Source organism: Archocentrus centrarchus, chromosome 19 (genome assembly GCF_007364275.1).
Source record: "Archocentrus centrarchus isolate MPI-CPG fArcCen1 chromosome 19, fArcCen1, whole genome shotgun sequence".
NCBI classification, from domain to species: domain Eukaryota; kingdom Metazoa; phylum Chordata; class Actinopteri; order Cichliformes; family Cichlidae; genus Archocentrus; species Archocentrus centrarchus.
Genome location: NC_044364.1, coordinates 23,957,943 through 23,977,779, shown reverse-complemented (window position 1 = coordinate 23,977,779; position 19,837 = coordinate 23,957,943). Strand labels below are relative to the sequence as shown.

The window sequence follows — 19,837 nt, the reverse complement described above, 5'->3', positions numbered from 1 at the left end:
AATATAACCACCACCTTATCAAGTATAACTGCTCAGACTGCAATGACGACTCATTCACTGAAGAGCAAAATACTCTGAAGACCCGAAGACTCCATTTAGGTCCATTTAGCTCTGGAGGCTAAAGTTTTGATCTTGTCATCATTTCATCCTATTAGGTATGACACTGTACCATAATTTCTGAAAAAAATCTTGAGGCATGGCTAAAAGTGTGTTTTGTGAAGTTACAGTAACCTTGACTTCTGAACTTTTGACCAGCAAAATCTATTCAGTTTATTCATGAGTCCTATGACAATTATGTTGAACCATTGTGTATGTATTGGCTACCTGAGCATCAGTATAATTACAACAAAGTTATAAATGTGACAAACCAACCAATGCCAGATGTATGTTGACAATTTGCACCTTGAGGCGACTGTTTATTATGATTTGCGCTCTTTAAATAAAATTGAATTGAATTGAATTTAAATAAAATTGAATTGAATTGAATTACTGTAGAATGCAAATGTTGGTAAGATATCTTTGCTTTGTGCTGCAACATGATTTACTGATGGCTGAAATACCATTTGATATACATAAGCTTTACATAAGCTAATGTCATCTAACACTTTAGCTGGTAAAGTCATTTGGCAAACTAGCCAACTATCTCCATCCAGATATAGTTTTACTAGCAATAATGTTAGCAAGCAAGATACAGTTACCCAGCTAGCTGTAACATAGCTAGCCTACATTAAGTTGGGAGGGAGGATTAATAATGTGGCAGCACAGTACTGCAGTGGTAAGCACTGTCACCTCACATCAAGGAGGTTCTGGGTTCAAATCCACTGGTGCCTCCAGTTTACATGTTCTCTCTGGGTGCTCTGGCTTCCTCCTACAGTCCAAATAATGGATGTTAGGTTAACTGGCTGTGCTGTGAATGTAAGTATTAATAGCTGTCTGTTTTGCCCAGTGACAGCTGGGTCAAGTGGAAAACGATGGTGTTACAGGGTCGGAATCGATCCAATCTTATGACAGCTGTCTTCTACTGATGATGACCATAGTTTTCCACTGATGGTCCAACGTCCATTTGGCCAGACAGTTTTGACTGGATAAAACTTTCTTTCTTCTGGCCAACTTTACCTAATTAACTGATACCAGACAGTTGAAAAGATGGACGTATCTTTAAGGGTCAACTCCTGTAGTTGAAAAAAAAGCTCTATAGGGAAACGGCTCTTGGACCTGAGTTCTCTGAGCAAATTTCTTATTAGTCACTCAGTCACTCATTTTGGGTCAAATAAATAACGTTAATGTTTTACTAAATTCTATTCTTCTGGAATTCTATTATTCCATCAGAAAGCAGGATTATTCAAGATATGACCACTGGTATGTCTGAAGAAGGGCAGGTGTGCCCAAAATGTCACGTTATGATAATTGTATTCAAGTTATTTAGGAGCTTTCTCTGGTGTGCGGACTCTACTTTTTCTTTTTTATATGGCCTGTTAGTACAACACTCAGTTTTTTATGTTTTTGGATTGTGCATGTCCTTATTTCCATTATGACGACTGTTAGCCAATGAGCATACACACTCACAGTCAGATCCACCCCTTGGCTGTCACATCCAGTTTCAAAACACCTAAATGGCAACAGCAAAAATGCTTAGCCTGAGACTTCATAACCAGTGGGTGACGTTGAGCTTTTATAATATCTATGCATGATACCCAAGGTAGCAGCTAGCTGGCCAACCTTTGCTTGCTTGCTTGCTTATATAATCACAAGTGTTTGTTTTGCTTATGAGGAGCTTATGTTTGCGTCTGTGTTGCGCCGACAGCCAACTGTTTGTTGCTATTAATAAGAGGGAACTCCTTTTTTAAACTAATGTTTGCCTCTCTTCAGGGAGCAGAAGAGAGGCATTTAAGCAAAGTACTCTGTAGTGAAAAACAACTCTAGTCCAAACCCTAGAAATCACTCCACAAGCTTTTAGAGAGAACTAAGTGAGTGAGAGTTACGTGACAGTCTGTTCCAACATTGTCAATAAAAAACTTTCAATAAAAGAAAAAAGTTGTGTAGTGCAAGTTTAACTTTCTCCTGTAAAGTGTGAACATGCAGCATTGCTAAAGCAAATCTATTCTACTAAAGGTAAAATCGGGTCCTATATTTAACAAAGCTGAGACAGTTCGGCAGTAAATAGCTGTAAAGAGTCATTATAAATGTGACAATAATTCAGTTGTAACTGCTCTTCAGTTGAATGGGATTCACACCCAGTGAGAGATGTCTGAGAGCTCCAGGTGGCGTATCTACCAAGGTAAAATTCAGGTAATGGATGTGTATCACTTTGGAGAGAAAACCGCCAAATACATGGTTAAGGGTGTCCTCTATCTGTAAAGTATTTCTTGTAAATTTCCCACCAAAATGTCAGCGTTTCCAAAGCTGGCTTTAAGCATTTTTCATGGCAACACAACCAACCACAATACACAATACAATGTGCATTGAAATGAATGACAGGAGCAAAAAAAACAAGGTTATATCAAAGGTTATAACTGGTACTTAAAGTTGAAAGTAAGGTTATAGATGGGATCAGATGCACATACCAGGTGCTTTTTCCACAGGTGCTGACGCCGAAGCACCATAGTTTTCACAATCAGCATACAGGGAACACATGCAAGGGCAATCAGCACCAACAAAACCTGGATCACCATCTAAAGATTCAAACAGAGAGAAGTTAATTAGGAAACGAGAGTTCTACAAACAGATCACAGTCTGAAACACCACTGCCTCAAACTGCAATTACAGAGCACAGCACAGCAGAGTTTTCTCTGAATCTAAACACGGATCATGTGACTGCAAAATATAAGCTTTGCTGTCTTTTAATCAACGCAAACCCCCCAAACAAAACAAAACATGCTGCACTAGATAAGATCAAGCTAAAAATAACAACAGAAAAAATGTACACTTGCAGTCTACCAACTCCTGCTGTGTACTCCTGCCAGAATGCTTTCCCCGGTTTCAATCTTCACTTCATCTTGTAACAACAACTGATAATTAACACAAGCTAATGCAGTTTGTGAATTATTAGTCTAACTCAGTGGATACAATTATTTCTGATTAGCGGCAGACTTTTTACTTTCTGCTTTGTTCTGCTTTTCTTTCCAACCTCACAAGGCAACCTACCAGAAACTATACAAACACACAATGGTAGAAGGTAAATCCACATACATTGTACACATACGGTTGACAGTTTACTGCTTAACCAACAACCAATGATATTGCAGACACCCCGCATTGGTTTATTTTGGTATTAAATAATAGATGAGTAAATAGTGCTGGCACAGAATGCAACAGCTCAGCTCTCTCAGCAGTCAACATTTGGGTGTTATGGATAAACCAATTATTAGGATGCTGACAGAAATGTGATTCTAGCTTCTAACAAAGCTGTTTGGTCACAGTGTTCACAAGATAGTCCATAAACAGGTCAAGGGTAGGCAATTTAACATTCAGGTTTGAAGTAAACCACACACTGGTATGCAATAGTTTGGGCAGCTCTGCTCCAAGCAGTTCCAGCAATTCAAATATCAATTTGAGGTGCTTGTTTTATTAGTTCTGAATGAAAATTTACAGAATCTCTTGACAGGAAAACATCTTCAGCTCCGGCTGGAGCTGTTAAGGTGTTGCAGCCAGTGTCAGAATTTACTGGTGGAGGGAAGAATGGACCCAGTTCAGTCAACAAATTCTTATCATCAGCCACTGCCAAAAAGCTGAAGATAGAAAAGATAATAGTTTCAATAACATAATAATGATACCGAGCACATTGCAAAACCCACAGTGAAGAACATCAGGAGGTGCAGGCTGGTGATTTTGTGATGGAACACCAACCTTAAAATCATAAATCTGTGAATTGGCCTCAAAGAAGCAATGCAGCAGAGCAACGCATCGAAAATGACCCAATAATCTCTCTGAGCCAGAAGAACTACAAGAGCCCAAACATTTGCTTTGGGCCCTTTTTTTTTTAGAGAGGAAAAAAAAAAACATTGGTGCCCAAATTTATGCATAATACTGCATACACGCCAAAGCCTTTTGTCTCGCATACAGTTGTGGTCAGAAGATTATATCCACTCATCGCAGCCTCGAATGCCATGGTAATTTGGGGCTTTTAATTGGGGCTTGTTCTTTTACCTGGGTGGAAAGATGCACAGCATACATCTTGAATGATTTTAAAAACACGAACTGGGTGCACAAGGTTGAATTTTTTTTTTCTAATCCACAAAATTAAACATGCAACCTCAAATATATACATACATTCACTTTTAGTAAGTGATGCTGAAGGCTCTACAATGTCTTTTAACTTGACATGGTCAAGGCCTATTAATTTGTCATTAGTGATCATGATTGACTCCAACTTTTAGTTTCTCTTTGTCAGCATAAAAAAGATTTGCTTGACAGCATTGAACTGACAAATACTCAGAACAGGAAAGTCCAAGGAATGTAGAGAAGATCTAAGAAGGAGAAATGTAGATTTACACAAGTTGGAAAGGTCTTGGAGCAATTTCTAAACTACTGCAGTTTCCAACTTCAACCTTCAAGCTCCAACTTTAACCTTATGCTCAAAAGCTGGGTCCGTGTCTGGAAACCAACCAATTTAAATGAACTCTACCAATTCTGGCAAGACGAGTGGTCAAATATCCAGCCAGAATCATGATGGCTACCAAAACCCTCTGGTCAAGGTGTGACCACATGGATCCATTTAACCAAATATTTGAGCCTGCATCTACACTTCTGACCCTGTGAGGATTAGAGAAAATTCAAAATCACCCAATTCTTCTTTTTAAAATCATTTAAGATATGTACAGTCATGTGCAATCATTCCTGGAAAGAGAACAGTTCAAAGAAATACTTAAAGGCCCCAAATTACCACGACACTCATGGTGACCCATGACGAGTGTATGTAAACTTCTGACCACAACTGTACTGCAAGTGTTTCACTAACAAGAATACATTTGTACAGCCTGTTCACGTACAGTATATTTTAGGGTGGAACTACTTAAAATGGTGCCTCATGGTCAAAACAGCAACAAATGTTTTACAAGTTGGCGAGAACTGCAATGGATGTTCTTGCCAACTGTATCAAGTCAGTGCATGCAACTTCAGCATTTAAACCCATTAGCTCCCAGCACTGTAATGATCCTACTAAACAATGAGAGGTGATATGAATACGAAAGAATTTCACGGTGCATTTCAGTTTTATATAAAAGTCTCTGAGGATGGGTGTTTGGTACCTTCACTTAATGTTCCTCCCTCTACAAATATACATGGCAGGAAGATCTCAAGGTGAACTCTATGGAACAGGCTTCCACACATTTGATGAAACAGGAAACAGCTAATTTTCACCTTGATTTAGGACTGCAAAAGGTGAACTTAGGTAGGCTGACAGTGTTTTCAGGTCAAACTCTTGCTTATTCCACCAGGGTGGAATGGCCTGAATTCAAACTTCATGCAAAACACAAAATTCCTTCTAGGATTTTGTGTTTTTCTTTGTGTTCTGCGGTTAACCTTGACCTCTGATTTCTGAAAAAATGTAAAGCAATGTAAAATAAAGCATATTTAATATGTATTTGAAGTCTCAGAGCTGCTATGCACCACTCTCACAGTGCTGAAACATGTTAGTGCGAGATGGAAGAGCTGGGAGAGGCAGAAGGGTGGGTAATGGAGGTAGCACCTGTCCCTCGTAGAGGCGTTTGTTGGTGGGGTCACTGTAGTTGAAGAGACACATGTTAATGAAGTGGATGAGCAGGCTGGGAGCATCCTTGGACGTCAAGGCATCATAGGCTGTCCACTTGTAGAAGATCAGCAGGACAAGGTAGCCAAACAAGCTCGACATGAAGACGATCTCTGGGATGAAGCCCAGGAAAATGTTCAGAGGCTTCTTGAAGTACCTGCAGTGCAGTGAAGTCACACATGAACAGAAGAACAGCATTAGCTTCCAGGAAGTAATGCAGAAGCAAAGAGAGATGGCACTAGTGGCCACAGCTCCATCAGGGTTATTTTATTTTGTTCATATGGAAAAAAACATAACCAAATTAATAATAATTACAAGAAAACTATATACATTGCTGTAATGTTTTAGCATTCGGTATCAGCCCTGAGTGTGACTCTTACAGGTGGTTGAAGAGGCTGAGAGACACTCCAAATATCATGTGGATGACACCCAGGATCACAGACATCTTCATCTTAAATGAGTTGAGGAACGTCAGCTTATTGGTGGCAATATTCCAGATCTGCAGAGACCATGTAGAAGGGTTAAATGAAGGGCACACTCAGAGCAGTCTAAAAGGTCCCTGTCATGGAATCCATTTAAGGTACTCTAACATAACTATTTGCTCCTCTATGTTGCTTATCTCGACCACCCAGTGGTCTCTGTTTCTGTTTAGGATTTAGATTTTTAGAAAAAAAAAAAGTTAAGTTTTCAGTTTATGACAAAGCTCTGGAGCTGGACACTGCAGTTTTCTCTCTAACATTCCCCAAAAAGGAGGAAAGTGTTTTTCCCAGACTGGGTTCAGGGGCAGATTAATCCACTCTTGGTGTCATACTCATACTCTGTTGCAATGAGGACTAAAAGCTATCAAGCTCTAATGGGACAGATTGCTGCTTTACTTCTTGATAATACAGAATATTGAGCAGAGTGTTTTGCACCAGAGAAAACTGCTGTCAGCTATTTAATTTTATTGTTTTAGTGAGTACATGCATTGTTTACCGGGTCAATTCCAAGTGGATAAGGCCCGTTGAACACACCAGGAACAGCAGGATCTAACTGGAGAACTGTATTTCCATCCAGTGTTTCAAACCTAGAACAGACAGAAGGCCGATGACTGATGAGCCCTTTCTTACTAACAATATATGCTGTAGGATACAGAAGGGAAAAAAAACACATTTTAGAACATGACAAGTGACCACTTGCACTCACATGACATCTTGTCAACAGGTTAATAACAGGTTGGACCCCCTTTTGCCTTCAAAGCTGTCTCAATTCTTTGTGGAATAGACTCAACAAGATGCTGGAAACATTCCTCAGAGATTTTGATCCATATTGACATGATAGCATCATGCAGTCGGTGACTGTCGCTGCAGATTGGTCAGCTGCTCATCCATTATGTGAATCTCCCATTACACCATATCCCAAAGGTGCTCTACTGCAGTGTTAATTTCGTTGACAAAATATTTTCATCATAGTTTTCTTCGACGACCCTTTTTTCTATGACGACGAGACGATTACTAAATTAAAACCACCTAAAAGGATAAAAACGATGACGATTCATCAAGATGAAACCATTTTTGAAAGTGTCAATTTTTTTGCGAAATTAATTGACACTTTCGTGAAAGTGTCAATTAATTTCGTCATCGTTTTTATCCTTTTAGGTGGTTTTAATTTAGTTGTCGTCTCGTTTTCGTCATGGAAAAAAGGGTCGTTGGCGAAACCTATGACGAAAATATTTCGTCAACGAAATTAACACTGCTCTACTGGATTGAGATCTGGTGACTGTGGAGGATATTTGTGTGCAGTGAATTCAATATAGTGTTCCTGAAACCAATTTGAGATGCTCTGAGCTCTGTGACATGCCTTATCCTGCTGGAAGCAGCCATCAGAAGATGGGCCCACTGTGCTCATAAAGGGATGAACATGGTCAGAAACAACACAACAGAGTTTATTGTTTTTTTGATTTTGTATTATTAATGTTTAAGTTTGGTTGCTACTTTTAAGTCCTAGTTTATTATTTGGTTCCTTGTGTTATTAATAAATAACAGGAATAACTCCTCCCCTGTGTCCTCTGAATATGTTACTCCACCCTCTGAATTTTGTGTTTTAGGTAATTTTTTGGACTAGTTATTTGTATTCATACTAAGTTCTTGTGCCATCAGTTTGTGGCATTATTACCATTTGATGCTCTAACAATTAACTAAGTTCCTGTGTTTATGTTATGATGATGTTCATTTCCTGCTTTATTTTGATAGTCAGTTGTCTGTTGGGATTAGTTTCACTGCCTCATATTGTTAACATATTATCCTTGATTGTGTACACCTGTGCTAATTCGCACCAGCTGCCTCCACTTCCTTCATTACTGCGTGTGTGTAGCCTCAGTTTTGCCTGTGTTTTCTTATTGCTTTGTACTGTTTCCCTGAAAGCTGGTTCCCCTCTGTGTTTCCTTGGGTTTCTTGCATTTCTGGTAATTTGTGTTTCAGACTCAGTTTTTGCATCAGTTTTGAATTTATGTTTTGGAGTACCAGCCATAATACAGACTGGCCTTATGTTTTAAACTTTGTGTCTGTGTCCTGCATTTGGGTCCTAACCAGCAACACTCCGAAATATGACAGTTTGACGTGTTCAGAAATGCTCTTCTGCATACCTTGGTTGTAATGAGTGGTTATTTGAATTATTGCTACCTTCAAATCAGTTCAAAGCAGTCTGGCATTCTCCTCTGACCTCTGATATCAACAAGGCATTTTTGCCCAAAGAGCTGCTGCTCACTAGATATTTCCTCTTTATTTTGGACCAATGTTCCGGTTAACTGCTACATCCTGCTAGGTAGGTCAGTGGTTTTAGTGGAGATCAGAAATAGAAAAATCCGGAAACTGAACTTCATCCATTGATTTGTGATGAAGAAAATCTAAAATATATTACTGAATAAACTAGAAGAAAACAGAATCCGAGATAAGAGCCGCAACTTACGACCAGTTGGCTCCTTTGGGGCCAAACATGGGCCTGACACTCCAACCAGAGCCAAACATGTTGAGCGACTTAGAGAAGCAGTCATTGTAAATGACGCCAGTGTAGACAGAGAAGATGCCCATCAGAAGGATGATGTAACGTCCAGCAAAAATCATGTTGAATATCTACAGAGGCAAACAGAAAACACAGAAATATGATGCTTCTAATTACTGTACTACATGGCTGGATAATGATGCTTTAAATGACTATATTATATTACTTCTAAATGTGTTAATGTACCTCATTGTCACTCTTCTGGGCGAGGAGGCGACTCTCTCGAATGACCAGGTAGAGGGCAGCACAGGTCATCAACAGGCCATGACCCATGTCACCAAACATCACAGCAAACAGGAAGGGGAACGTGATGATGGTGTACGGAGCTGCAGCAGGTGACACACAGGAACGGACCGTCAAATAATCAAAACCACCCTAATATTCAGCTAAAAATCATTCACTTCTGACCGCTGATATTTTAGAGCCACGGGAAGCTGTAAATGTTTTGCCAATGTCTTTACACACAGTACAAAGTAGTAAATGCAGGGAAACTCAATTTAATTATCAGACTAGTGTAGGAGAGCTTATTATGAGCATAAAATTCAACAAATGTAGTAATAAATTGTACAATATGAGCTCTGTCTCCACTTGTAAAAATTAAAACCCACACCGGATTTAAATTAGGCTGATATCTCTATCAAGGTGATGTGCTTTTGCCCCTCTGTACCCCTCTGACCCCACCATGCCATGGTGCACGCATTATTTCCAGTAAGCATCGATTTGTTTTTAAAATCGCTGCAAAGCTACTTCCTCCGGATTGTACTATATCTGACTGGAATTCGACAGCACTTAAAAAAAACTGTAATAAAAATGTAATAAAAGTGTAATTAGATCATTAGTGAAGGTAGTCTTTACAATATAGAGCCTCACTTCCTTTTAATAATTCGTGGTATAACAGAACCAAAACCATCCATAAAAATAACCAGAGTTCTAACAGTCAGTTAGTTTGGCCTAAAGACCAAACTAAAAAAACTGAATCAAACTACTGCAGAGTGCATCCAGGAGAGCATCACTGCAGTCACATTTTCACCTCTACACTGTGCCACTATTACAAGTTTCAGTGAACAATAATTTCAGTATGAACTAATGACCTGGATTGATTTCCCGGTAACTTCCGATGCCATAGGCGTCCACAATGTTCTGGAAGCCTGATGTGAACTTGTTGGTCTTGTTGAAGGTAGGCGGAGTCTGTTTGGTCTGCATCCTGTTTAGGATGGAGGGCACTGTTGATCCACTCCGCTCCTGTGAAATAAAGCCTCACTTATAAGTTACTGAACGTTCATATCTGAGCTGTAACTCTACACATTACAATAAGAAAACCTGTCTAACTGTACCTGTGACCTCAGCACATGTTTCTAAAGGACTAAGTATACGTGTATTTATTGTATATACGTGTACGCAATACATGTATTTGAAAACAGTCTAGTTTTAACAAATTTATTTATAATTTATGAGCAAATTTTTAAGTCTCCCACTGAGTTGCATCATCTCTCCTTCTAACAGTGCCGTGTGACAACTAAGGAAACTAACGGCTGTACTTTGAAAAGTGAAATACTTTTTCTATTCTTGCCTTTATAGGTTTTCAGTCCCAAAACAGTTCATATTTTCACAGTTCATATGATATGAAAAAAAGACAACATCTGGATGGCAACATATGTTGCTCCAAAACTTGGATATGTCATGCAGCATTAATAGTGCCTTCCCAGATGTCCAAGTGTGTACTAATGCCCCCATACTATTAAACTGTGTGGTTAGAAAAAGCAGGGTGGTCCCTGTCATCTTTAACGTGGAGGAGGTGCATTCATACTTAACAAAATAAATTTTATTTTTTAATGGTCAGACCATGAGACCAGAACAAATCCATTGTCACTTCTATTGTCTACAGGCTCAGATGCAAAGCATGAGGAACCAGAACAGTGTGTGATGGGCTACAATGCAGAGGGAAGAACAAACTCACCGTTCCTCTGCGCAGAGCAAACTGAATGGAGTCCAGATCGGAGACGGGACACCAGACCTCAGCAATCAGACACTTCTGGGTGACGTCGATGTTGCAGAGGTTCAGCGTATGGTAGATGGCCTTCATCTTCCTCACCTTAATGAACCACACCCGCATGGTCTTAGAAGCCGCCTGAAGCACTCGCTGACGGTGGTCCTCTGTTTGGTTCAGCACCTACAGCAGCAGTGTGGAAAGACATGTTTTACAAGGTACATCCTGGGTGTTTTCAGTGTTTTCTATAAAAATGACACATGATTCTTGTATTTTTAGAAAGTTAGTTGTGGACTGGTGTTTGAAACATGCAGTTTTAGCAATGCAAAAAAATGTGTGGGACAATGAATAAAGCCCTTACTTTGTGCAGAAAACCTACATCATGTTCATACACACAGCTTGATTTTCAATGTAATCCTATGCTCTATTGTGGCAGGGTGTACGCTTGGCAGGATCAGACTAGTGCAGACCTTTCAAGCAGAACCAGGGCTTTTTTCCAGCCTTAATAAGGGAAAACAGGGGAACCACAGCTCTAGCAGAAAGGACAAAGGTCTTTCAAAGATAAGAACTATAGCACAATAAAGTCTGTCTGCACTATGAGGGCCTTTGTAATTTGATTAGAAATAAATTTTATCAAGGAAAACTGCAAGAGCCTGAACACAGACATGCTGTTGTGCAGACCTGCAGATTTATTTCTTCTTGTTTAGTGAGCAGCAGCATAACAAAGAGTGTACAGAATTACTGAATTAAAAAAAAAAGAAGTGCACGCTAATAGTTATGTGGCTCAAACAATAAATAGGCATCTGTCCAAGGTCAACTGCTTCCCCTCTGCTTTACTTTTATAAGACTTGGTTGTAGAGCATGCATAACCTACCATTTGGAGGTCATCAATGCGGCTGTTGACTCCAGCCAGCATCTCCTTCCTCTCCTGAGGGGTCTCTGGGCATGGGTAGAGAGAGGCACGGAACCTGGAGGAACGTACCCATTGTCAGTATGAGCTCACAGCATGCAACACACAATGTTGTCTGGTGATGTGACAATCAAACAGTTACAATATCATCAGCCTCTTAAAACAATGGCCTAAGTCATTTTTTAACAAAAGTTTTATTTTTGCCTAAATCGTCATATTTTCAATGTTTGATCCAGTTTTTTTTTGTCTTTTCTGAAAAACCTGAAAAAATGACTCAGGCCATTATTTTAAGAGGGTGATCGACGAGCTCATTCCCTGGGTTCACACCCATGGCCCACAACTCCAAAGACCATCAGAAGTTAGCAATAAAATGCAGCAGACTATGTTTTTCATGTTTAATGGCAGCAAAGTGATGTGTTTCTCATTCTCTACAGAAAATGTACCACTCTGTTACAGATCTACTATTAAAAGAGCAGAAAAAACATAACCAGCTCTCATTCTCACCTTAATCTGATCAAATCAAATCTAATGCCTGAGCACTTAGCTGTGATATTCCCATGTAATCATGTAACCATGTCAGGACTAAACATAAGCACTACTTAATCATATTACAGGATTCTAAATTCTAAAATGAAGCCTGTCAATAGTGTGAAACAGTGATCGTAAGAATGCACGTTTTTTATGTGACACCAACCCCTCACAGATCTTCTTCACCCTGTTCTTTAGCTGGTCACCCTGGAAGAAGATGATGAACACGGATTTGTGGACTTGGTCTCCCTGTTGGAAAGGGAACAAGGTATTAGATACTGTTATGTGCAGAATTCCAATGTGCAAGCAAGACGATTCCCTGGAATTTGATATGTATTCTTGTGTACTTTTGTATTAGCAGACAGTATTACATTCTTGTTTGAAACTGTTTTCTCACTACTACTGTTCATAACTCCATTCTCTGTATGCTCACTGTGGTGGGGTCCTCCAGTGGGTCCTCAATCTCCGCCTTCCTTAAAAAGACATTACCACGACACACCCTCCACAGCATCCTCTCAAAGGTGGGAATCCTCTCCCTGCTGATCACTCCAGCCACAAACCTGCACAGGTACAAACCCAGAACGTCAGTGATGTCACAGCTTACAATCAATTCACAAGTTATTGCTTGTAAAATGACAAATGTGAGCTTGACCTTGAGCACAATTTGGGTGAAGACCCATTAAGTGATCATTGTGTGTAAATTTGGTTCAATTCTGACCAATACTGTTGGAGGAGAAGAGACTCGTGAGCTGTGAACAGATGTGCATATGACGCACACCTCGCTTTGGCAGGAGCTCATCTGTACTTTGGCCAGATGAGCCAAAGAATACAACTCCTAGAAAGAGTTATTCCCAGTACTTCTTCAGTACTTCAGAGAGCCTTTTGAATGGCAAAATCATGACATTTGGGAAGCAGCAGATAAGGTATAATGTAAATGTAAATTTTCCTGGATAACTTGGTTCTGTCCTCATTTAAGAGGAAAACATTGGCTCGATGAACTAAATAAATTGTTCTTAGGGTTTCGTCACCATATGAGTTGTTTAGTTACTGTATATATATTTATCATTGCTGGAAAAAAGATGGTATTTATGGGATCGTATCATCTCTTAAGTACTGTATCTGACCCAATCCTACTGCTGGCTGAAGAAAAAAAGGCATTTTTAGGTCGGCTGTTTCAAAGCAAAAGCCGAGGTATTGTCACAGCCTTGATGCTGCCATCGTCATCTGTTCCAAAAACACTTTGATGTTGGCCATAATGCGAGAATGATGTAACCTGGGATGTTCAAATTCACACAGAGCTGCAGACTGTTCAGGCTCGACCCATCAAACTTCACACACGTGTTCACTGACTTTACTATAACAGCACCTTGACACCCCCAATTTTTCAAGTAAGCCAGCAAAGTGATGAGCCAAAACCTACATTTAATGCAGATTTGCATATGTGCTGCAACAACTGAACTGTGTGATTATTGGAGGACATGATGCAACTCTCAAGCTTTACCCTAGTCTGAGCGGGGCCCCGCGGCCCCCCTCACTGCCCTCCATCAGAGCCGATGACTCCTCCAGCAGGTTGGGATCCTCCATCTGTCAACGAAATAACAAAGAGCACGTTATCAGGTGTGGAGAGCTACCAATTAAGCCCATGAGCCATGCAAAGACTTTTGCACTACCACTGCAGGGCCTGTAGATGTTGCAAAGGGGTGTAAGGTTATTAAAGGGGGGTTAGATGATAGATAATCAGACAAGGACAAAATATCCAACTGTCATGATCTCAAGGTTCAGTATTTAAGTGGTTTTGTTTAATAGAGTTTTGGGTATTATTTAGAGCCTTTTTGTTAATTATTGTTACGCTTTTAGTTTTGGAGTTTCCCTTTTGTAAAGTTGCTGTCTGTTGTGTGTTTTTAATCCTGTGTTTATTGGGTCCACATCCTCCCTACCACACAGCTCGATTTCTCTTCAGCTACCCACTTGTCAGCTCCTCAGCCAGCCCGCTCTTTGTCGCTACAGACCAGCTGTCATGACTCTGGGTTTCTGACCCAGCACTTTAAGTTTTGGACTTTCTGTTTTGATGTTTTCTATCTGACTCTTGGTTTATTGTAATTTTTGCAGTTTTGAGTTTTGTACTTTTTTACAGTTATTCCTGTTTGGTTTCCTTATCTATATCCTCAGACCTTAGTTTCAGTTGTTCTTCGATATAGTTCATTTGTATTTAAAATTCCTTCTTTCAGTTATTATGCTTTCCCTGTGTTTAATATGTCAAGCCCATGTTTCTGTGTCTCATATTTAGTTAGCTCCTGTCATATTTTGCCAGTCTTGTGTGCATTGTTTCCAGTTTTGCTTTCCTTTGTCTTGTTAGATTCTGTTCACCTTCATCTTATTTTCCCCAGCTGTGTCTTCTCTCCTGTGTGTATTTAAGCCCTCAGTTTTCCTCAGTTCTTTGTCACGTCCTCCCTCATTCTTAGTTGCGTGGTTTATCTTTTGTCTCTAAGTTTTTGCATTGCTGTCTCCATCCTAGCCTTGTTTTGCATTTTCCCTCTGAGTTCCAGCAATAAAGCTTACGTTTATTCTCTGTTATCGTGCTACATTTGGGTTCGCAACCTGCCTGCCACACAGCGATATATGTCAGAAGGACGTGACCATGATGGACCCAGCGGACTTTGGGGAGCATGTGAGAGATTTAGAGTGTCGCCTTGGGATTTTGTTCCAGGAATCTCTGCAAAACACTCATCCTCTACACTGAAACGGTGTTGGAGGAGATTCAATCTGTTGTCAGAGTGAATGTGTGGGTAAGTGACCTTCTTCCTCTTGGGTTATGGAATCAAGTAAAGTCAATCCTCCATGCGCCTGTCATCACCTTAGACTCTACTCCTCAGCAGCTGGTAAACACCGGTCTTGGCCTGCTGCCTCCAACACCTCTAAGAGGAACCACGGTCCTCAGCAGCGCCACACCCAAGCCTCGTCACAGCAGCCCAGCACCCAAGCCAGCTCCTCACCAGCCCCCCCCCCCCCCCCCCCCCCCCCCCCCCCCCCCACCTGGGTCAGTTGACACTAGGCGACTGATGCCAGGACCTCACCTGGTCCCCTGCACAGCTGTTTCCGCACCTGCATTTGCTGATGCCAGATCCCTGCCACAAACTGTTTACCTGCCCATCTCTGCCATTGCCAAGCCTCAGGCTGTTTACTTGCCTGCCTCTGCTGATGCCAGGCCCAAGCCAGCAGTCCCAGAGACTGAACCTGAGCCAGCCTACCCAAAACTTGTTGCTCCACATGGGGCCTCCCCAGAGACTGCACACCCTGCACCGGTTCCTGTTTCCATGGTGGGGGTGGTGAGGGCCCAGCCTGTCAGTGGACTAATACGCTTTATGTTCTTCTGTGTAGTACTTCACTGGATTAGCACTCCAAAGCTCAGTGATGTAATGGTTGTGTAGTGTACAAGTCTGAGAGGGTAAATTAAGCAAACCTCATTAAAAAACTGCTGGGTTCGATGAAGAATGTGTTTGAGCTCCGTCAGTTCCAGAAAGTTCTTCTTCAGGGCTTCCTGGTTGGTGTTTATCTCTTTTAGTTCATTCTCCAGCTTCTCAAATGTGGCCTGCCAAACATAACCAACAATCACAGTTAACTGTGAAAATGGTGATACATTCTTCTGATAGATATAAAACTGTGTACCAACACCATAAATGCTATGGACAAGAAGGAAGCACTGATTTGGAAGTGACCTCTAGATCGATCATGTCTCTGGGAAAAGGTACTTCTGGATTCTCTCCAGTGTCCACTGTCGGGATGTTGGCTTTTTTGATCTCCTTCTCAACAAACCCTGTTCATCAGAGAAAGTCACTAATTTAACTCATTACTACAACAATGGACCAGAAAGTGAATCAGATTCAGCAGCTGCACTGAGTGTGGCTCACTCACTCAGCTTCCTGTCCATCTCTTCACATCTTCTCACTTCATTCACAAACTTGCGCTGGAACACGTTTACATCTGGATTCAGCTGTGGGTAAAAAAAAAAAAAAAAGGCAAAAAAAAAAGAAAAAGGTTAAAAGCTACTTATACCATGTAATTACAAAAATATTTTTATTGCCAACATAGGTGATGTTATATGAAAGACACAAGCATCACCTCCACATGTCCACTCGGACCTCTTAATGAAGGAGTTCGAACACCAAGACATGTCACAGCTTGGCCGCATTTATACTCACATCTCTGAACTGGACCATGCCCAGTTCTCCCAGCTCGCTGACACAGCAGTAGGCTGCCTCTGACTGGAGAAAGAGCTGGGCCAGAGTCATCTCCTCGCTCCTGAACAGTTCCCCCATGATGACCACTGCGCTCCACCTCAGCTAGGATACAGAAACACTGCACCAAGGGCAGGAAGACAGTACACAGTAACTATACACTATACTATACCATATATACCATAATATCTTATACTGCACTATACAATGCCACACTAAACTGTACCTCCTACTATATTATACATTGTTATATTTTACTATACTTTTCTGACTTTACTATACTATATCAAGTACAGTATAATATGGTTTTAGGTCTATACTGAACAACTGTGGGTCTGCAGCTACTAATAATTTTGGCATCATGTATTTCCCTTATCTATCTGTAGGAACAGTGAACATGTACATGCGTTTACACATTCCCACACTAGTTAATCCCTTTCATGTAATTTGGTCTGTGACCGAGTAATTGCTGTTTGTTCAAATCATTTAGGCTTCTTATAGCAAGTTTTCTAGAGGCAGTGTGTCTGAGAACATGGAGAAAATTCTCAGATTAAAGTAATACTGCACTGTGTTAATGAAAGACGCTTGCTTAGATGTGACATGATAAGCTGTACTGCTCCGGCCCTACAGTAGATTAAAACAGAGTAAAAATGAGGCCACTGCAGTGCAACCAGCCAGTAATCTTACTGTAAACACCACACACACCTCATCTGAAGGCATTTGATGATATAAAGGATACATACACTGGCATTGCACATGAGTCTGGTCTATTTCTTAGTCATGTACTTTAAGATGATGCTACAGAACAGGCTAAAGATGCTAATGCTAAACTGGGGAGAAAATGTGGCTTATTTGATGCAGACGGACCAGCTTCCTGACACATGCACTAGAGGGGTTTAGGGTCTAAATATCAGACTGATGAACGGGAAGTCATGACGATTAATATTATAAATAATCATTATTAACAATTATTAATATCATAAATGCGGATTCTTGTAGTAAGTGGTGCCTTTGAAGATGCTGAAGCGAGCGCTCAGAGAGCATCGCTGCAGTCGCAGCATCCCTGCGGCCGCAGCTCTGCCCTTCACCGCTCAAGGACGCCATGAAGCTGGCACAGGCCGGCCTGCTGACGCACACAGCACTGACAGCACCACCCTATTAGTGACACACAGATGCCTCATTTATTACTAATTTTGAATATGTATATTTAATGTTTTACATTTTAAACCAGCAATGTAACCCCACAGTTGTATGACAGAATATGAGGTGCAGTACAGGCGCGGGATAATCCTCTGCCCCCTCCATGATGACAGGAATCACTCGATTCACTGAACTAACCTTAAAATGCTTCATTTGCGAACACAGACGAGCCACAAATCAAACAGCCAGCTCACAGGTCTAAATATGGATTCACAGCATTATGTTCATCCATTTTCAACATCCCCACTCACTCACCCGCGGTACCGGCAGTTCGTCAGCCTGCAGCTCTCCTCCTGGATGCTGGATGCGGTGGTCCTCAGAGGTGCGTCAAGTTACAGACACTTCTGCAGGAAACGCACCCTGGGAGGGGATTTCAAAGTAAAAATCACCATGTCGTTACCTTCAGTTTTTTTTATTATTATTATTATTTATGAAGATGAATGTAAAAGTGGTATTGATATTCGAACCTGCACATTTCAGTTGTGTCACAATCAAATATCAATTAGCTGGATCCATCCTTCCTACTGCACAAAAGCATGCTAACAGATTTGTCAATAAGAATTTATTTTGAAAATGTCAACAGTGATTCACGGCTTCACTCTGTTTTTTTGCAATCACATAGAACACTATAGAAAAGAAAGATGATATATATATCTATATGATATGATATATATATATATATATATATTAGGGGTGGGACTCGATTAAAAAAATTAATCGAATTAATTACAAGCTTTGTAATTAATTAATCGAAATTAATCGCATTTTAATCGCATTTCAATATTTGACATGAGAAATATTAATTTAAGTTTAGTTGATGAATGAATCAATATACATAAGCTTAAACTTCAAAATTTTGTTTATTTTCCCACCAGTCTACTACACAGACCAATGAAGGGTGGAAGTGCTCCTGTGATAAGCAAACACCTGAAATTAAAGTTAAGCATCATAACTGGATAGTTTTATTCAACATTAATGTCTCACTTGTTATAATGGAAATTAATCATTCTCTCAGCTGTATTCCTTGATGTTGAAATGTGTTATGCTTGTTTTAACAGCTTATTTTGAATTAAAGACTTAAAATTAAACCACAAAAAGGAGAAAAAGTTCGTTCTCCGTTTAACAGCTGCTTTAACACAGCTGTGCTTCACACTCACGGTTGCTAGGCGACATGAGCTACGCAGAGGTGACGGAAGCTGATATGAAGGCTAGCCACTCACTTCCGGCCTTTGTGGGCTGCGAAAGACGTGGGCCGGGTCCTTCGCAGGATGCGGCCCCTAATTTGGACATTGTGCGTCGATATAATCTGTATGCCGGGAACTCGTGCACTGAGAAACGTTCCACGGTGCAAAGTGTGATTAAAATGCGTTAAAATTTTTAACGCGTTAATTTCCCCGTAATTAATTAATCGAAATTAACGCGTTAAAGTCCCAGCCCTAATATATATATATATATATATATATATATATATATATATATATATATATATATATATATATATACATATATATATATATATATATATATATATATATATATATATATATATATATATATATATATATATATATATATATATATATATATATTCCATTTATTTACAATAAAAACCATCATTTAAAGTCCACATATTGTCAACATAAATGCTCTTCAAACATCACAGTAATTACTTTTTCAGCAGTTGTGCCTTACTAGAAAAGCTTGAAAAACCAAGACAACTAGAGGCTAAAACCAAAAGGTAGAGCGTCCTGGGTATTTAAATCATGGTGGAGGTTGACCCCTTTGGAAGTGATCTTTGAACCACTATTGCGCATCATCACATGAGCCAGAGTGTGAAAAAAGGCCTGGGTCATTACCACCAGGGACTTCGGGTGAAACCACTTTGCCCCACCCTATCATGTGACCTATTGAAATCATCTGAAGTAAGGTGTGAGTTGAGGTGTCTGGGAAGTGATCTCAAGACTGCATTATAGGTGACTGATAGCTGGTGTTGTGAGCCACCACCTCTCTTCAATAAAGGTCATTTAGTGGAGACAGATGGCTTCTTTTACTCCTCTTTCAAACCATCTGTCTTCCCGGTCCAAAATGTGAACATTATTTCAGGTGACCTCAGTACATCACATGATAGGGTGGGACAAGGTGGTTTCATCCAAAATCCCTGGTGGTAATGAGCCATGCCTTTTTTCACACCT

At 40.3% G+C, this 19,837-nt stretch overlaps 1 protein-coding gene across 4 annotated transcripts in view; it reads right to left on the bottom strand.

The window, feature by feature from the left end:
- atp6v0a1b (ATPase H+ transporting V0 subunit a1b) overlaps positions 1-18,004 on the bottom strand; it is a 32,655-nt gene extending 14,651 nt beyond the window's left edge. For 2 of the 4 annotated variants that reach the window (XM_030755027.1, XM_030755029.1), the window contains exons 1-16: positions 16,410-16,526; positions 16,123-16,201; positions 15,927-16,024; positions 15,671-15,799; positions 13,712-13,794; positions 12,644-12,770; positions 12,377-12,459; positions 11,647-11,740; positions 10,743-10,955; positions 9,877-10,027; positions 8,972-9,111; positions 8,693-8,856; positions 6,722-6,812; positions 6,127-6,245; positions 5,687-5,903; positions 2,565-2,672 (exon numbers count right to left, since the gene is read on the bottom strand). In XM_030755027.1, coding sequence (XP_030610887.1) covers positions 2,565-2,672; positions 5,687-5,903; positions 6,127-6,245; positions 6,722-6,812; positions 8,693-8,856; positions 8,972-9,111; positions 9,877-10,027; positions 10,743-10,955; positions 11,647-11,740; positions 12,377-12,459; positions 12,644-12,770; positions 13,712-13,794; positions 15,671-15,799; positions 15,927-16,024; positions 16,123-16,201; positions 16,410-16,526 — 2,013 coding nt within the window. Of the gene's footprint in view, positions 1-2,564; positions 2,673-5,686; positions 5,904-6,126; positions 6,246-6,721; positions 6,813-8,692; positions 8,857-8,971; positions 9,112-9,876; positions 10,028-10,742; positions 10,956-11,646; positions 11,741-12,376; positions 12,460-12,643; positions 12,771-13,711; positions 13,795-15,670; positions 15,800-15,926; positions 16,025-16,122; positions 16,202-16,409; positions 16,567-17,900 lie in introns of those variants that run through there. The other 2 variants (XM_030755028.1, XM_030755030.1) reach the window with 2 other exon arrangements.
- Between the last annotated feature and the right edge of the window lie 1,833 nt (positions 18,005-19,837).